At 37.2% G+C, this 19464-nt stretch overlaps 1 protein-coding gene and 1 long non-coding RNA gene across 34 annotated transcripts in view; one reads left to right on the top strand and one right to left on the bottom strand.

The window, feature by feature from the left end:
* LOC137468723 (uncharacterized) overlaps window positions 1-2420 on the top strand; it is a 34558-nt gene extending 32138 nt beyond the window's left edge. The window contains exon 4 of the long non-coding RNA XR_010996164.1: window positions 1257-2420. This is a non-coding gene — a long non-coding RNA (uncharacterized lncRNA). The remainder of the gene's footprint in view (window positions 1-1256) is intronic.
* Window positions 1-19464, bottom strand: part of LOC137468721 (uncharacterized) — a 296780-nt gene that overhangs the window by 39293 nt on the left and 238023 nt on the right. For 7 of the 33 annotated variants that reach the window (XR_010996136.1, XR_010996135.1, XR_010996139.1 and 4 more), the window contains one exon: window positions 953-1374. The exons of 24 other annotated variants lie outside the window; for them this stretch is intronic. Coding sequence is in view for 1 of the 9 variants with exons in the window: in XM_068180668.1 (XP_068036769.1) it covers window positions 17186-17209 (24 nt within the window). In the remaining 8 variants the exon portion in view is untranslated. Of the gene's footprint in view, window positions 1-952; window positions 1375-16484; window positions 17210-19464 lie in introns of those variants that run through there. 2 more of the 33 variants (XM_068180668.1, XM_068180667.1) reach the window with 1 other exon arrangement.

Below are 19464 nucleotides of genomic sequence, written 5' to 3'. Positions count from 1 at the left end.
GATGAAAGAGACACTGTAATTTCAAAGTAATTTCTAGCTGAGAACATCTGCATTTTTAACATAAATAAAAAAGACTAGGAAAATATATTAAAAAAAAAATCCAAACTACATAAAACACCTCTTTGGCCAAGCTTTTCAAAATCTGTCAGTCAGAATGAATTTTGTTGCACGCTCTTCTAATTGTTTAGGAATATGTTACAACAGACAGACAAATGCCTTAAGTAAAAGGCTCTACTAAAGCGTCATATGCTCAAAATTTACTTTAACTGTACATGCACTTATCACAAATATCCTGAATGGGTATCTTAAATACTGTTTTCAGCTATTCCTGGACAAGTGCTGCCTTTCCAAACATGTTAAAATAGTTACTGTTACTGGCTGCAAACCAGGCGTGCTTCATGAATGTCCCAATAATGTGCCTTTTATTCCAGTGCTTATCACACTGATTTCTTTGTAACGGATTTAGATACAAACTGTAAGAAACTCATATTTGAATTAACTCAGTTACAACTTTAATATACAGGCTACACAAGCGATCCTTTCCTGCAGCTTAACAGTTTTTTTTTTTTTACTTGTTCTTTTTAGAAACTGAAAGCATGAGTCACACTGTAAAAAAAAATTTAATTTCCTTAGCAACCAAATCTAAATACCCACAACTTTCTTAGAGATAACCAAAGCTTAGACTGAGTAAATGTAACATTAAGGTCTTTGCATAACTCCAGTGTTTAGCAAAGACAAAATGTGCCTAACCACTTACTTCTATAGCCCCTCGATTTTTTGTTTACTTTCTATCTTTAGCAGCATTAGATCAAACACACCCCCAAAAAGTTAGTTTTAAAAAGTGGGAAGAGAAGACCACGTTAAAATAAAACACAAGAACTCAGTTGCAGAACAACATGTTTAAAACGGCTCAAAAAAAGAAAAAGAGGAAAAAAAGAAACAGAAGCTATACCTGATATGAAAGGTACGTGTTCACCCAGTGCCAAATAGTGCTATGTGACCAATAGTGAAAAAACCAAGCAAACAAACAAAAAATTAGTTCCATCTTTCTTTTTTCTTTTTTTTTTTCTTTTTTTTTTTTTACTTAAAGAAACAATCTCCTGTGCTCATTTTGTAACACTGTTTTAAGAAGATCTAACACGTCCTGATGCCTCTGTAGTGAAACATGCCAGATTTTTTTTTGGAAGCAGGAGAGTCACTTTTTTTTTCTGTACTCTTGTATGTAGGACAAACTCTGATTTGTTTCTTCTTCTTAGGGCTCCTGTTCTTTCTCGGAAGAAGACCAGGATGCCTGTCTTCTCTCTCTCTCGCTCTTCTCGGAATTCCAGGCACAAAGCACTGCGCAAAAGCTGCACCAATCCTTGCTGCAACTGCCTGCCCAGGACAAGAGGTGGGGAGAGACCAGAAAATTCACCTCGCCCCTGCGCCGGTTTTATAAATGGGGATTGCACAAATGTGCCGGAGCAAAGGGGTGAAAAGGCAGGGTGCCAGTTTGCTACACTAGGCTGCAATGATCTCATGTTCAATGCTGTCGCCCCGTTTGCCCAGTTCAAACGCCTGTTCATTAAACAGGAGGAAGGAGGGAAAAAAAGAGAAAACAAACAACAACAAAAAAAAAGAAAATCCAGAAAAATAAAAATATAACAACTTTTATCCTTCAAACACTCAGGAGGGCTGCCCTAAACTACACGTCACCAATAAAAAAATAAAACGTGCAGTTCTAAAATGCAGTTATGAAGTATAATTATTCTGCTTATATTTTCTTTCTTTCTTTTTCTATCTGGAGATAAGAAGCAGAATTTATCAGGCGTGAAAGGGACAGCCTCCTGGTGGTGTGCCAAAAAAGCCAGAATAAAGGCAAAGTTGTGCTTCAAAGCTCAATTGCTTGCTGAGTCTGGCTAAAGTCAAGTATTAAGATCCACCATTTTCTGAGCCATGTAAGAAAAGAGGAAAAAAGTCAGAACGGGCACCGCTTTCCAAGTCTCCGTTGGCACCATCACAAAATCTCAGCCGTAAGGTCACATGATGCTCTGCCAAATGTGGAGTGCATTCCCATAAACCATTCTGCTGATACTGCGAAGGCAGCTATTGTCTAGTTTATACCCAAAGTTCAGCCCACTCTTCATTGAATTAGCTGAAAAACGCATCACCTTTGGGGGTTGGGAGCCATGGAAACGTCTACCTGGCAGGCTGCCCACTTTTTCTGCCCAACAACCAGAGATGGAATTGTGCTGCCTAATGTAATGATGACGAGGAATGTGAAGAGTCGTCCAAAGTGAATCTGATTCTTGCAAAGCCTGCTTCATTTGCACAGCAAACTCTGGCTTCTTGTCATTAAAAAGGGGAGGGGGAAGGGTAGAAGAAAAAAAAAAAAAGGCGCCTTTCTCCTAAATGTAGCAATTAAAGGTCTAGTAAACATGCCTAGTCTGCAACTTTCCTTCATAACATACTGAAATGGTTCCCAAAATAAAGCACTTGATATAACACAAGTTTTCTGATTTAAAGCAGCACTCACTTCTCCCCAGATTAATGTGACATCCCCTGGACATTTTTTTCTCCCTAAGTAAAATAAGAAAAGGAAAGGAAAAAGCCCTACACAGCAGATCTCTCATCTCTTCTTTTTACCTGACTTTATTACCTCCTGATTTTATCTAACACAAATTATACATGCATGCGGCAATACCCACCAGTAACAGTGGGGCTGCAATATTGCTGCAATCTCCCTCAAAGCAGTCTCCTGAGAAAATCGCTTGTGTTTCCAGCAACACAAAACTCTTCATCTGAGCCCTCTTATCTTCACCAATGAGTAGGACAGCTGGTCTGCAAGTTTGCAAACCAGCACATTTGAAACCAGTCAGCACCCTCCCCTCTTCTAAATGCATTTAAACTGGATTTTATGAAAAGAGATGCAATCAGACAGAATGTATAAATGATGCAAGTTACTAAATAGACTAAGTAATAGACATTACTCTTCTGCTACAGACCTGAAATTTCGATTTTGCCCAGCTATTGTTCTAAAGTAAAATGTCACAGAAAATGTCACTACCAAACGAAAATACCACGTAACTTACTAAGCAACAAATACATGCTCTCCTAGCACCTGAAAAGCTCATACAGAAGAATTGACCGCACAGCTTTGTGTTGTCAACAAATGAGTTTACTGTTTCTACACCGTGAACTTTAATAGCTTCTGCAAAAAGCAATGTTAAAAACGTGGCAATTTCTCTGATCCTCCCATTAATAAAAATGGAGCTGTAGGAGGAGCCTCCCTACCTATTAGCATGTTTCCAAGTGCTCCTGTAAAGGTTGCATGCCAGAGATCTTATAGTTAAAATCTGGGAAGAAAAGGCAAACAAACTAGGAGACAACAGGCTAGAAACTGCAGTGTGAGGACAGGAAAACCCATTCCCAGAGACACTGCAGGCTATAACTCTCCAGCTCGGCTAGTTTTATGCTTTGTTTTACAATTCTTTCCAGTTTCACTTTATTTACCTGGAGGAAATTGAAGGTTCATTACCAAAGGAAGGAAGTGAGAGAAAGGGGGCTTTGAAGAGGAGGAAGATTGTTATGATGGTGGTGCAGCCCTCAGAGTGAGGTCATGGGGCTGTCATCCAGCTGGGACTGAGGCAGTGCACATGGCAGCCTGGCAGCACAGGTCACACCCTGCCTTGCTCCTGGCTCATCCTGGAGGCTGGCACCCGGGTTTCTGGGCAGGCAGGTGTGACTGCGATGAGGAGAACACTTGGAGCAGCCTCTACAGATGATGGTGGCCATGCTGGTGGGACCTAGGGGATGGGGAGAAGGCACAACCACTACAACCCAGCAGGGGCAAGGGGCTGGGAGGAAGTGCTGGGTACAACATGGGATGGAAGTGACCCTGCTCCATCTGCTGAGCCAGTGCACGTGGGGTCAGCCCCACTCTGGTCAACTGGTGGGAGCTGTCGGTCAGAAGAGAAACTTGCTATGGCTCCAGAAAATCAGCTCATGGCTTAGTTCGCCTCTTTTCCTGCTTGGGAGGTTTTCAGGGGCCAGCAGCTGGAGGACAGCCCTCTGATGCAGTGACATGGTGTAAGCTCTCTCAAATGGTCTTCCAGACTGCAATGCCATGTGCATGGTTTGGAATCCAGAGATCCTTTCTTTTCCCTATGAGCTAAAGATGGCTGAACAGGTGCCACGAGGAGGTATGTGGAAATGCTGCTTATCACTCCAGCTACTTGCCACAAGATCTATGGCTTGGACCACAGGGATCACACTGACCTCCAAGGGCCACAAACAAACTCTGCATGTCATTACCCCTCAGCCATAAGAACGATGCAAGAGGACATTCTTCCATAAAGGTCTTTGCGATTTAATAACATATCTTTGAGACTATTTAGAACTAAATTAATTTTTCCAGACTCAGAAAATACAGCCAAATGTCTTTAATTAACAGTTATGTAGAAACTGAAACTTGAGATTCAATTTCTATCACTTTAGTAGCTTTCTTATTGATTTGAACAAAAATCAAACCAAATTTTTACTTTTTTTTTTTTTTTTTTTTTTTTTTTTTTTTTTTTTTTCTTATAGGGCACCTGAGACACAAGTTTGGTTCATCCCACCTTACATTTTACCATTAACCATAAAAATGTTTAGGCCATAATACATCTCCAATGGAACCACCCATATACCCAGGTGCATTTTGAACCATGGTGAAAAATAAGGGTTTCATTAGAATTGAGTAGAAACCTTCAACTAAACAACAATGAATTCATATCCTGTTCAAATTTGCTACTGTTATTCAGTGGTGATACATGAAAAGGACAAGAGAATAGTCTGACTTTCAGATCTCAGAAGGATATTTGCCAATGATTACAAATAATAGACAGTCTGAACTGGGCAAATCTGAGCAGCAGTTTTTGGGGGGTGACAGGCACAGCATCCTACAGTCTTTTTTATTTTCCATGTGTGGAAAAACACTTCAACATGTGGCTAGCCCTCAATAATGAGTACTGACTTCACCAATATTCAAGAAGGATTTTAAAAAGCTGTTAAAATATCACTTGCATATGTGCCTGACAACAATTAGAGATGTAGATGAACCTCAGAGTGCTTTGCCTATGAACTAATTCACAGGCAACACAAAGGGAACCAAGAACTTGTGTCTGTGGGAGTGCCTGGCCCTGTTCATGCACAGCTGGAGGAGGCAAGGAGGCCAGGTGGAGGGAAGCTGCACAGAAACAACCTCTTCATAGGAGAATAGGGCACTGATCCTTCCTCTGCTCAGGAGGCAGCAAGAGGAACACAAGAAGGATGGGAAACCTGGGCTGTGCTGAGGGTTTCTGGTAACAGACAAACATAGTTGTACTGTACTCAGTTCCCACAGAACAATCATCATCCCAAAATTCTCAGGTTAAAAGGCTAAACAATGGGAAAGGAAAAATCAGGGTCTTCCCTGGGCATGACAACCCACACAAGATATGACAGAAAATCTGACAGAGAATGGGAAAGAAACACAACAACCATGCTGGTGTGACATGGCTGTTCTTGAACATGAAAACAAAACTAGCAGGTTTAAAACTTTAAAACTACAAGTTAAAAGTTGAAAATGCACCAAGTGAAGAGGACATGCAAGTGCTGGATATATTGCGCATTTCTGGATAACTTTAACATACTATATTGCACAGCATAACACTTTAGAACTAAAAGGTCTTGCTCTGCAGATCACATTCTCAAAGGCCCTAGTGTACAGAGGTGACAAAATTATTTGTAAAATGCATGCAAATTAAAAGCTGTCATCTGCTACCTACTTTAATTTTATCCCCAAATGGCACTATGCCTTCTGGTTTTCTTCCGCCTTAAGGTTAACAGCATTGAATTAAAAGACTTAAGCAAGATGCTCTGTAGTAAGAGCCAGAGACGTCATTCGTCTTAAATTTAAGTGTAATTTTCCCTTTTCTGAAATTTCCATGAACGATTTTGTTTTAAATTCCTTTTCCTCTAAACTTTTCACTATGTTATTTGAAACTTATTTAACTTTTGGCCTTTGGCTGTATGGCTGGGTACCAGCTCTTCACAACCTTCTTTCTGCTTTGCTACTGGATTAAGACAGTCTTTAGAAATACATAGCAATACAAAACTGAATAATGCACATCCAATACTCTTGTTCATGCAATAAAAGCCTTGTTCATGGATTTTTTAAGATTAGCTCTTCCCTTAAGTGTGCAGATATTCATAAATAACAAAGAGTACAAATAAAATAACATTAAACCGCTACTGAAAATTCAGATGAGCCTCTTCCAGCAACCCTTGCACAGTATAAAGAAAGTACCAGGAGCAAACAGGAGACACCTTTGTCTTCTTCACAGGGAAGCACAGCTGTGGTAGAATAAGGAGCATGGCTGCAGAAGACCTGGTTTGGAGACGAGTTCATAGCAAGGCCCAGGCAAAAGACAGGCTCTATCACTACTCACCATCCCTTAGAAAAACTTAGCCTTTTACAGGTGATAATTCAGGCACAAAGTCCCTTTCTCCACAAGCAACAACACAGTGGCTCAGATAGGTAGAATTGCCATGGTGTTCTGTCAAACCAAACCTGATGCTAGGAAGATCTTTGCCACATACATTTCCTTCAACATACTTTTTTCAGCTCTGATTTATTTCACCACTGTCACTCCAGAAACATTAAGTAAGTTCACAGAAAGAGATAAAACATCCAATGTCCTCACATATAACCAGTCTTAGACGTAGAAAAACACATTCTCTTTACCTTGTTTGTCTCTTCTGGGTCTAAGTGCAAATATGACTGAGCATTAGCATCACCATTCAGTGGATGAAAAAATCTGAAACATCTATTTTTTTTCCCTAAATTTAAGAGCTTTCATGACATTTAAAAGCTTCACACACTCCTCAAAATTCCTGGGTAGCATGGCAGTTAAATGCTTTTTACCAGTTTTAGAGGCAAAGGAACCAAAGATTAACTTGTTTTCAGAAACAACATTACTGTACTGAGCACAGAATACCTGACACTGCTCAGTGATTGCTCAGTGATAAGTACACTGCACTGAATCAGAAGTACTGACTTGAATTAGATAATTTCTAAATAACACCCACACGATTTACACTAACTTGACCACTATGTTTGAAAACTGAAATCTGAAGATAACTTGGTATAGCTTCTGGTCATTAGAGTAGGAAGACAGTGCACACAGAGGATTAGCTAGCAAAGAGGGTAAACAATAAATACCTTCTTACATGCCTTCTACTTGTGATAAACAAAGCAATGTCTGTCTTTTCCTAACATCTCCTTGAAACAAGGACAAGTATAGCCAGAATGGAAGCCAGAAATTTTTACAGGTTCCTGATTTAGCAGCATGCCTAGTGTCTAAACCTGTCCCAGTATAACTCCCATCCCAATGATCCCCTTCAAAAATGGCAGCAATGCTTCACTGAGTTCATGCACATGTGCAAAGAATGCCATCACAACAACAATCTTCTCCCAAGCCTCAGAAGGAAAAATCCTCAGGGGCCTGGGATTGCACAGATAGAACTGAACAGAAAGCCCAGATGATTTCTTGCTCCCTTCTGCCCAGTTATGTAGCAAGGGTCCCCCAAGGCCACTTATTTTTCTTAGGACTCATTCTTGACCTGAATACACACTGGTAACATTAAAGATGTCAAAGGGGTCTTCTTTGTACCATTGATTTATCTGTCACTGATAAAGAGGGTTTTTTTTGGTTTTTTTTTTTTTTTACTTCATACTTTTCCCATATGAACATGTATGAATCCTGGCTGCTCATACCTTAAAATCTTATAAAATGTTCATAAAAAAATGTTAATTTCTAAAAAAAATGATCATTTTGCTTAGCTGCCTTGAACCAAAAATAGAACACAAGCTGTGTGTCACCTATCCCCTGACTGCTATAAATTACACAGTCATGCACCTCAGTATGGCAGAGCTCACTGGCAAAAAGAGAAAATACGAATTTTTGAAATAAAATTAATTATTTCAAGTAGGAAATGACATGCATCTCTAGGTCCTTATATTCCTACAGTTCTGGACAATACTTTCCAAAACATCATAATGTTTTTCAGGTAGATATATATGTACATATAACCAAAAATATCCCACACATTTTCTTATTTTAATTACATAAAAATATGGGACCTGTGTTTGCACCTTGCTGGGTTACATTCCCAGCAGGTTGAGTTCTATTAGCCTGAAAAAAACTGAGGTCATAACTCTTATTTGAAAAGAAAGAACATGTGCATTATAGTCCAATGCAAGGTGCGTTTTTGATTTGGCAGACCAAAGTATCAAGTAGTTTTGAAGTAAAAATGGTTAGAACAGTTTTAAATATGGCGTTATTCAATTTCCCTACTGTGAATTCTTGATTCTGCAAAATAAATATTCTCACCCCAAACAGCACAATCCCTCAAATCTAGATATTAAAGTACTTTTATATTGAAGAAATTAACACTTGGTACATTGAGATGTTTTCAATATTCATTCTAGATTTTGACTTCTTCAGTGTTTTTAGTAAAAATACCTACATTTGCAGTTATTTTTTTAGTTTGAACTGACTTAATTTTGTGAGGAAAACCTACACTTCAAAATCAACATCCCCAGATAACCTGAACAACAGAGATAGAGGCAGAAGAGATCAAAGGAATGGAACATTCTTGTAAGAATGAACAGGCTAAGAGTGATCAAAGGCAGGGAAGAGAGGACTCTGGATTTTAACTTCTCCTTCCACTATACATGTATAATTTACTGGTTATTGACTTGTAGAGGGGGAACTATTTATACACTAAATATAGTTTATAGGCTGAAAAGATATTTGAAATACAAAAATTAACTTTAGTTGTTGAAAATATACAGGCAGTGTCTTTCAGAATCCCATTTTCCAATAGGAAATGCTGTTAATATAAATAGCTTTCTTTTCAATAAACTGTCTCTTTTTGACAAAGATAAAACATATAAAAAGGCATACTCTGGCTGGTGAGTGTCATCATAGAGAAGGTATTGTGCTGTTTGAAAATGATAATTCACAGGAATAATAGAAAACTCATGTTCTGAGTAAAAATATACTAATTATACTAACTTTGGGGAAAATTTAGTGCAATACAGAATCGCAGAATGGTATGGGTTGGAAGGGACCTTGAGGATCATCTCATTCCAAATCCCTATTATGGCCACCTTCCACTAGACCAGGTTGCTCAGAGTCCCATCCAGCCTGGTCTTGAACACTTCCAGGGATGGGCCATCCACAGCTTCTCTGGGAAACCTGTGCCAGGGCCTCACCACCCTCACAGGGAAGACTTTCCTCCTAATATCTAAGCTAAACCTACTTTCTGTCAGTGTGAAGCCATTTCCCCTTGTCCTGTCTCTTCAGGCCCCAGTAAATAGTCTGTCTCCATTTCTATTGAATGTTCCCTTCAGGTGATGGAAGGCCACAATTAGGTCATCCCAGAGTCTTCTCTTTTCCAGACTGAGCAAGCCCAGTTCTTTCAGCCTTTCCTCATAGAAGAGTCCTTAATCTCTTTATCAAATTAAAGTTCCACACTATCTCTGTGAAATTCACACTGTGTAGACATATCAGAGTGTTTCTTGAGCTTTTGCCTCACACATTTTGGTAATATTCCTGTGTGCAAGCAGACTTCCCTTCATAAGAGTTTTCACATCTTCCCATACAGGATACTCAAATCAACACTGGGATCAGCTATCAAGCAATCAGTTAAGTACCTTAGCTACCAGATCCTTGGTTACTTGATTATCCATCTCTATCAGATTTAAGTTCTGTACTGGACAAAATATTTCTAATTTATTTTTTCCTAAAAACTAAGGAATTATTGTCCTCAGATTTTGATTTGGCCAATCAGGTAAAAACATTTACTCAGAAAATACTGAATAACTACATAAAAATAAATACCAAACATTATGTGTACATTAGTGAAAGAATTCAAATTCAGTAATGATACATGAATTCATGTAACTTTTAATTCTACAGCTCATTGAATTTTACGATATTTCATATTTCTTCTGCCCCAGATACATTCACACACTGTGAATTTCTTGTTAACATCCAAATTTTCCTCTTGGTGGAGAGACAGGAGCCTTATCACAGCCAAGATTACCACACTGTAGCTGAAAACACATCTGACTTCGAGAGATGGTTCTAGTTAACACTCTACAGTAAAACTGCAGCTCGGACAAAGGGTGACATAAATAAGCACAGAATGGTTACTGAAGAACCTGAAACATGATGAACCATTAACTAAAACCAGACAGCACAGTAGGTTAGTCATTGGTTTGAAATTTTCAGTATGGATGAATGACCAGCACAAAGGAGATTTCAGAGGACCAACAAGCATCATGTACATAAATGATGGGTTTTTTTCTTTCCTAGTTATAAGTAGAAGACCTTTTTTTCTTGTTCCAAATTGTGACAAGAGTCCTCAGTTGCCTTTCAATTTCTGTCTGGAATTCTGAACCACTAGCTTACACAGCCTGCGTGAACTTGAGAACATTAAAGGGATTTTATGTTAAACTTGCACAGTTCCTAGGTCTTTGGGATCAAAGGAAAGGATTTGCATTTTTTCATTACAACAAAAGTATGTAAAGTAAAATTTGGACAAGAGGAATCCAGTATGAATATGACACTTTTTGATCAGTACTGGCTATATCCTGGCTTAAAAACTGGGAGGCAGGGCTTGCTCCAGTGTCTCAGAGATAGGTATCTACAGAAGAATCTACAGTTTCGGCAGAGGGAACTGTCTGGTTTGCTTTCCAGAAACACTTGGTTGCTGAAGAGAGTCAGTTTACAGCAGTCACAGGACAATCATAAGGAGGTATATTCAAAGGGTTGGTAGCTGCCATCTTTTTTATACTTTTCTGATTGTAGCAGGAAATTAAAGTTTACTGATCATTAAATCTATAATTGCATTGCTTTCAATTTGTTAACAGACGGTTCATTCATTCACCACAACTCCAGTGGACTATGTTTGATTATGCTTCTGCTTCCTGAAAAAGTATTTTTCTAAAGCACTATGGTAACCAATGCTCACAGAGCATGAAACCAAGCAACCAGATTTCTGGAATGCATTTCTGGATAGCTTTTATCTAGCAGGAAAGGAGCAGAATGCAACATGTAGGCAACAGTTCCCTTAGTTAAAATGCTGCTAAGTTTTGCAAGCAGAATCTAGTTCTGTCCTCAGAGGATTAATAATAGTCATGGGATGGTGAATTCACAGAATCATAGAAAGCTCATCTCATTCCAGCTCCTGTGCCATGGGCAGGGATGCCTTCCTCTAGACCAGGTGGCTCAGAACCCCATCCAACCTGGCCTTGAACACTTCCAGGGATGGAGCAGCCACAACATCTCTGGACAATGTGTTCCAGTGCCTACCACCATCACAGTAAATAGTTTTTTTCCTAGTTCAAGAGAAATAAACTTTCACAGGGAATGCCAATACCCTCTATTAATTTGAATGATATATACCTGATTGAATGTAATGCTGCACACAGAGCATGCAGAAACCTTGTCTTCACACAGTATGGCCATGATGAGCCTTTTGTTCCATGCTCTGGGAGAGGAGTCAGGCTGTATTATGTCTCTATGCCTTAATCATGCAAACTCTTACACTTGTAAGAGTTAATCTGTACAATTTATCTGTATAATTAGCCTTCTCACTGAAATTATAAGAACCATCCAATGTGAGCAAGTCTTTGTTGAGTATGGGAGCCTCAAAATCAGATATTGGGTTTTATTATGTAAACAAAGAGTTAGTGCAGTAAATTTCCTTAAAATACTTTATTGAGGTCTTTGGAGATTATCAAAACAGCAACATATAACATTAAGATGAACCAAAACATTTGTCAATATGTCACTGTCTACCTCAGATCATTACCTTATGCTGGTATCTACTGACAACTTGGCTAGTTTCAAATAACTGGCTAAGTGGCTTTTCCTATATGTGTGGAGGATCTCCCAATAAATTGCCTCCTTTTCTACATGGCAAAAATTTGTTTTTCACATGAGCAGTGTCTACTTGAATTTCCTCCTCCATTTCTATCTGTCTTCAAAAGTATCAGCAATCTTTCCTGCTCAGGACACAGCTGCATGTCTGGATGCCTAATGAAAAGCCTGAGATACACCAACAATCTAAATAAATAAGCCTAAGGACTGCTTTGCTCTCAAAGGATTTGGCAACATACTACAAATACCTAATAATGAGAAAGAAAATTAATATAGTATTTGTATGCATTTTCAGTCACAATGTAAATCCTAATCTTGAAGTGTTTGTAAACCAAGCATATCACAAGAAATAGCATTTTCATTAAAAAAAATATTCCTACTATAGCGCTGTTTTTTTGTAACCTCTTTGTGATTTTATTCTGAAAATATTTTTTTTTCCCCCATAGGAGAAAAATTACACATTGCAACTTTGTATATAACAAAGTATTTCCTTTCTTTATTTAGGCAACTCCTTCCAAAAAGTCAGTACCTTTTGACTGAATGTGGTGTGACCAAGCCCCCATTTACTTTGAGTATTGGGGAGTTACTTGCCAGCAGTGCCTTCTCTTCTACAGATGTCTGGTCCATCCTGAGCTTCTCTGTAGATACTGCAGTGTGTGTGTGTACAGTCAGACATGTGCAGTCAGAGAACCCCTGTGAAAATACTGCTTGTCAATGAAATGCATGTATTGCTCTCTTGAGTAGTGTATGAGAGAATAAATACTTCACCTCTCTCACATCTCATCTCTCTCTCTCATGAGGCCCTCTTTGGAATTAGGGGAATTAAGTTCTGGAGCAGAGGACACAAGAGACTAGGAGGGATTTGTGGGTGCTGTAAAGAATTAAAGCTCTTTACAGATAAGTCATACATTTTTTTTCTGATTTTGGCATTGGGCATGGCACCTCTGTAGTACTGTAAGAAACTGCAACTAAGAAAACTCACTTCTGGATAGGAAGAGTGATTGATAAGCGGCTGCAGTTGAGAAAGCAGATTCTACTACTGATATGTAAAAAAATTTACGTTGTGAAATGTAAATCATAAAGACTGCAAAAACATTTATGCAGAAACTAGTCCATCTTCAGGTAAGGTCAAACTGTGAGTTCCTAGAGGTACTATACACATATGATGTTTAAAAACTGTGATGCAGCTGCCTGCTGATAACATTCCCAGATGTGAATGCCTTTTCCACCTATAGTCTGAATTAAACTGCTCTTATCTGACCACTTAAATATCTCAGGTCACTCAAATCAGCAAATAATTCTTATTACAACTAGGTAGATATGTAGCTTTGCCTTTTCAGGATTTGTGAAAACATGATTATCCATAAATTGATTTAGGTAAAAATTCAGTAGAGTTTTTATATGATACGCGGGACTAAATCCCATCCATGTATTATTTTCTGATTTAAACTTATAGCAGGGTGAACAGTGGTATTTCAGATCCTGTACCCTTTCTAGTTAAAGAAAACTTGCAAAATTAAACATCCATTTGATATTTGACATAACTCTGAACTCTGTAGTGGCTATGTGAAAGACAGTTGCAACATTTACAAAATGACCTGTGACACAAAATAAAAACTATGCAAGGACATCCTGTTCTTAATATGCTTCAAGCTCATTTTGCAAATAACAGATTTGTAAGCAATTAGACATGAATTAAAATAAAATGATCAATTAATTTCAAAGTCTGATACAGGTGAAGAATTATCCATTTAAGTAGTTGACCATTTATTTAACTCATACTGTGCATGGTTATTTTAAACATATAAATTTAGGAATTCTTCAGAATTTTTCTTCATTGAAACAATTACTAAAACCCAAAAATTTTCTTGCATCTTCCTGCAGAAACTGACACAAAAATGCATCAGGGTTGCAGAGGTTTTTAAATATCATAGAACTCAGTTTATATTTGGTAGAAAGAGTCCTTTCAAATGTTTAATATATTTCTAATCCATGACTTTCTAGCTTGTGTTTACTTACAGAGGCCTCTCAGCCCGATTGCTTATATATTTTCATCTTCTTTTTTTCCTGGGCACTGAGCACAGTTTTATTTTTGTGGGATTTTTTTGGGGGGCAGATTGATTTTTTTTTTTGGGTTGGTTATGGTTTTGGTTTTTCAGTTTTTTGGGGTTTTTAATTTTTTTTTTTTAATTTTTTCTTCTTTTTTTTCTATTTTATTATTTCTTTTTCCCTTGTAGCTTAATTGAATTTGCTTAATCTCCTTATAAATCTTTCTTTGAGTATATTCTGCTTGTCTGGGTACCTCTGCAGCATCACTTGGTGAGAACACAAGGTCACAGGTTGCCCAGGTACAACAATCCTTTCTGAAGACAGGAGCATTTACCAAAGAAAAGGGGCTCCAAAACTCCATCTGCCCTGGGAACAATCTCACAGAAGAGATAAAAAGATACTATATTCTGGAAATTTTGTTCCTTTCCAAATAAAATATTGAGTTGATTAAAATCCAAGAGTTTAAAATTCTGGCATTTTCTGAAGGTTGTAATATCTTTGAACAATCTGTCAGACATTTCTGAGCTACTCTTGAAACAGATAGCAACCTTCATGGATCAAACATCAACCTCTTGATAGCCTAAACTTCCAAAAGTCTTTGCTGTGCTAGCCAGCACATGTCAATGTGTTTTCTTTCACCCAATTAGATATCATTTTCATTACTGCTCTTTCCTCCTCTCCTTTAGTATTTACACATGCAGAATATTTTAATATTTAAGCAAGTTTTCACATTTTTGCTACTCTGTCTTCCCCCAAACCTACATCCTGCAACGACAGAGTGCTAAGGAACAAATTCACAGTGTAATGCACCACCAGAAAATAATCAGATATTATGATGATAAGAGCAATATAATAACCTATATGGAATAAAGTAAATCATTGTTCATTTTGATTTTCACTCCCAATTTGGATTTTTGTGCTCTGAAGGTACTTATTTCCTGGAAGTACATCTGTGATGTAGTATTTCAATTACAGGATCATTAACAGAAATTATTTTCCTCTATATAATCAAGTCTATTATACTGATAACTTCTAGGAATATTTAATTCCCATTCAAACTATTAACCACACAAATACCTATTTTTTATTCTAATATGAGGTGTAATTTATCTGCTTGTCACTGTTAAAGAAGTTGTGTGCAGGGAAAAGATATTGCTCCATAATCCATGTAGTCTGCATTTCCTAATTTCTCATTGTTAAAATGTTTTATTTGGATTAGAGAGATCCATTTGCTCTTCTTACTTCTGTTTACATTTTCTTGTTGGAATATAATATAATCCAAGTATTTTCTTCCTCCTTTTTGCTCTTTACTCTTCAGAGTGACAAATGTACTTAATGATCTAGATTTCTATCATATTTTAACTTTGCCTGATAGCTGTCCCTAAAGATTCCTACTTTCTAATTGGAGTGCAAAACAAGAAATCTCAGTATATGCACAATAATTTTTTTTGCATTTCTTTGAATTAAGATAATAGATGATAAATTTTAAACTAAGTAATAATATTTTATCTATATCCTACATGTAGATATCTATCAAATTTTCTGCATAATTACAATAATATTAAATAAATATTTTGTAGGCATTTGCACAGAATAATTTTATTTGGTTTTATTTAGAATCTCTGTGCTTTTTCCAGTGTACCTTTTTTTTCCCTAGAGGAATAAGCAGGTTCATGATCAGTACATTTTTAACAAATTTTTATAGAGAAACACTCGAAGATGTAACGCTCCACATAATATATTTTGTTCATTTCAGAGATAAAATTAATTCACTTTAAGTGTGTTAAAGGTAATATTTATCCTGCTTAAGCTGAAAATCCTAATATATCTAACCATGATTTTGCTGGTGATATTTTCATAGTATTGTCATTACAACAACATGCTTATAAGCAAGTCTGCTGGTAATTTAAGTCTCCAAGCAAGACTTTTTCACTGCCAGCTAATTTCTTAATTCAAAGCAATGTGGTGTTTTTAAACTACAATTACTTTTATGTAATTTGTCTAAAAGACTACATGTGAATTGATGCCTAGAATGTCTATGTGAACAGAACATGAACAATATTCTGCAGTACTTCATAATAAGAATAGGTTAACAAACGGGGCACAAGAAATCCCAGCACTTCAGGGCACAGGTACACTGCTATTAATGGGCAGCATTGATCAGAAAAATAAACACTGACTTTCAGAGGCTACCAAGATTCTACAAATGCTGTGATTGTTCGCAAACTTTGGCATTTCATTTTCTTAGTTGTTGTGTGGAATTCTGGCATTCAAATCCAGGTGTTAAGAAGAGTTCACAAACTAAGATGAACAGGAAATATGTTTGTGTGAGACTGAAATAGGAAGGCATAAGTCTAAGCCTGAGCACCTAGAATTGATACTTCTTTTCCAAAGTGAGTGGCACCATCATATGCATAAATGTAAGTCTGAAGTGGGAGTACAAGCAGGACAGAATGAACCATTAACCCTGTTTTTCCCCCCCCCCCATATGCTGCTTAGGGGCAAAACATAGTAGTGCTGTATGCTAGAAACAGAAAAGCAATTCAGAATCTGCACTATAGGAAGAAAAAGTTATTAAAAAGATGTCTTTTTGGTACTGCTTGAAATGTATAATCTGTTTTTAAAGTGCTGAGCACAATATAAATGCAGATTGTGCTAGATTCTACTTACCAAAAAGCCTAGTCACAGCGTTGTGACAGCTTTATGACATTTAAACATCATAGCATGTGAAAACATGGAAGAGATGGCAGGTGGGAGGAAGTACTTGATATTCAAGAGAAAATATTAATGGATATGTCTAAAATGTAACTACTTTTTAACATGTCATGCTTAGGAATATTTGCATAATATTATCCTTTAAATTGCAGTGTGTACATATTAATTTCACAGTGTCACTCCCAATAAGTCTAGCATCTGTACATTCAAGGGCCCAGTCTAGCACACTTGCATCTCCTTATCATAGACATTTGGAGTCTCAGTTTAACAAGTGACTCAAAAGCAAGACAACCCAGATAGGCACGAAGATTTTGGGGAAAAACTGAAAGTCCCCAAACACATTCTGTTCTAGGAAACCATGTCTTGCCAGATGAAGGGTTGTCCCAAGCTACCTTCTGCCCCTTCCTCAAAAATATTGTTTCTTAAATTACTCTTCTTCCTCTGGATAATGCTTGTTATCTAAGGACTCATAGTCCAAAGTTTGTTTCAACCTGCATAAGAGGTGAGAAAGGAGAAGCGTAAAAAAACCAAAATAAAAAAAAACTCAGTGATGAAGAACAATAAAGCAGAGCACAGTGCTCCATATATGCCTTTAGTGCTTGGTGTTATATAGTTCCTTGCACATTTTTACCTCTTCCATTCTGCATTCTCCACTTTTCCCTAGGAAGTACATCATTAGATGCATGTGAAATGTGGCTGCAATTTTTTTTTCTCCAGTTTTAAAAATATTATGCTTTTTATTTGCCGAATGAGTCAGGCTGGAAGGGACCACAGTGGGTCACTTGGCCCCCTGCTCAGGCCAGGTCATCTCAGAGCACATGGCACAGGGTTGTGTCCAGACAGTTCAATTCTCAATAGAAATAGACAAAAAAGCCCAGAGCTGTATGTGTCTGATCTCATTATCAATCTGAACAAAGTCTTCTCTTCTGTACGGTGGCATTTTGGACTTTAGTTTGATACCCATTTGCAGTGCAAAGCAGGAATTTCACCTCAAATCCTGTAAGCCCAGGCTGGAAAATCCATGATGTTTTTCTTGTACCACATGTCACACCATTAAAGGCAAAACCACCCTACAATATTTAAGGTTTCTACTCTGTTTACTCTTAAAAGCATGAAGAGAACATTGCAGTCACTGATACTCAAGGAGACTAAGGCACACATATGAATATGAATTTGAACACCACCATTTTCTAGAAGGTCCCTGCCACCTTAGGTATTCAGAATGACACATGGGGAGCACATTTAGACCTGTAAATCTGCCATTCACTGGCTTTCATATGTTTCCCTTTGTAAGAGAAGCAACTTCCTCAGAACTTAATTTCTTCACAGTGTAGTTTCTATTTAAGAACGAGATGCGTCTGCTAAAAAAGCATTTTGTTTTGTTTTGAAAGCATTGTAAGGTAATAGGATACAGAATCTTTAGGACATATTAATGTCTTAAAAGAAAATTGGCAGAAAAAATTCTATCATCTCACTTATTTAATTTATTATAGCTGCTGGTCTTTCTATCAGGGTAGTTGCAAAAACGTTGGAAAATATTTTAACTCATTTTTATAAAGCCATTCCTCCTCATCCTTTCTAGAATTTTCTTCCTTATTATTTACTTAATTTCACTCAAGTAGATCAGAAAGCAAAGTTGTCAATACTGTGTAAAAACTATCCCCAGAGAGGGTTAGAAAAATGAAACTGTTGAGAAATAACAAGAAAACTGTAGAACAGGTGTTCACTTTTGCTATATATTATGAAAATTAACAAAAAAAACCTTCAGACATAAAGATGCAATAATAAAAATAGCATCCTGAAGATACCAGTTTAAACTACAAATAATAATGCAAGCATATTTAGATGAAATTTCCCTTAAATGTTCCAGGAAAAACTACTTAAAACTAAGCCTTTGGACATATGACAGTTTTTAAGATGCTGTAAAAATGAAGCAAGTTAGTATCTCATCCTCTTATTCATTTTGAGAAAATGCCAAAACCACAATAGTTATATCTCTACTGTTCCAAGATGAGGCTTGTAGCTCTCAGCTCCTGTAACTTCTGACATTCTACTGCCTGGAGATATTTGAGGAAAAATAATCACATACACTATCCTATTTTTACATGTCTGACTAATTTCTAAAAGTAGATTGGAAGCTTTACAGAATGAAATCAATGAGGTGTTTCTGCTGAAATCTTAACACTTCAGGTAACCAAGAATTTATATTTCATTTGCTACTTCCTTATGAAAATAAGAAAAAATAGAATGAAGAAAAAAGGCATAAAAAGCATTTGCCTTAAATACTTGCTTTACAATTGTTTAAAAGGTGTGAAATTATTTTTTCAGACTTCCTTCTCCTTGTAGTAATGATTGTAACAATATTCCATAGATGATGAGATTAAAAAAAAGGAAATACTTTTTTTTGAGTCTTGGCTAGTCTTTCTTTTATAAACATTCTTTGAAGTCTGAAGTTAGAATGAGCCTTTGAAAACATCCTCTCTAACTACTAAGGCTACAAAGTTAAAGAAAGCATGAAAGGAGGAGTTCTTTCATACTCTCACCCAACTGATTAAGCATTAATGAAATTATCAAACTTTGCGAGACTGATGGCAGGAGAAAAAGAGTTGCCAAGTTTGCTGAGAGCCTGACCCTGCAAGTGGCCTTCTGTGCTCGTACAAAGATCTATCAAAATCTGCCTTTTCTGGAAACAAGGGCTTGCTCTGTCTGGATGGAGCTCCAAGGGCAGAGCCCGTATATGCATACG

The sequence above is a fragment of the Anomalospiza imberbis genome, chromosome 2 (assembly GCF_031753505.1).
Source record: "Anomalospiza imberbis isolate Cuckoo-Finch-1a 21T00152 chromosome 2, ASM3175350v1, whole genome shotgun sequence".
Classification (NCBI taxonomy): Eukaryota; Metazoa; Chordata; class Aves; order Passeriformes; family Viduidae; genus Anomalospiza; species Anomalospiza imberbis.
Note: the sequence above shows the minus strand (reverse complement) of the source record. Positions and strands in the feature narration are given on the sequence as shown.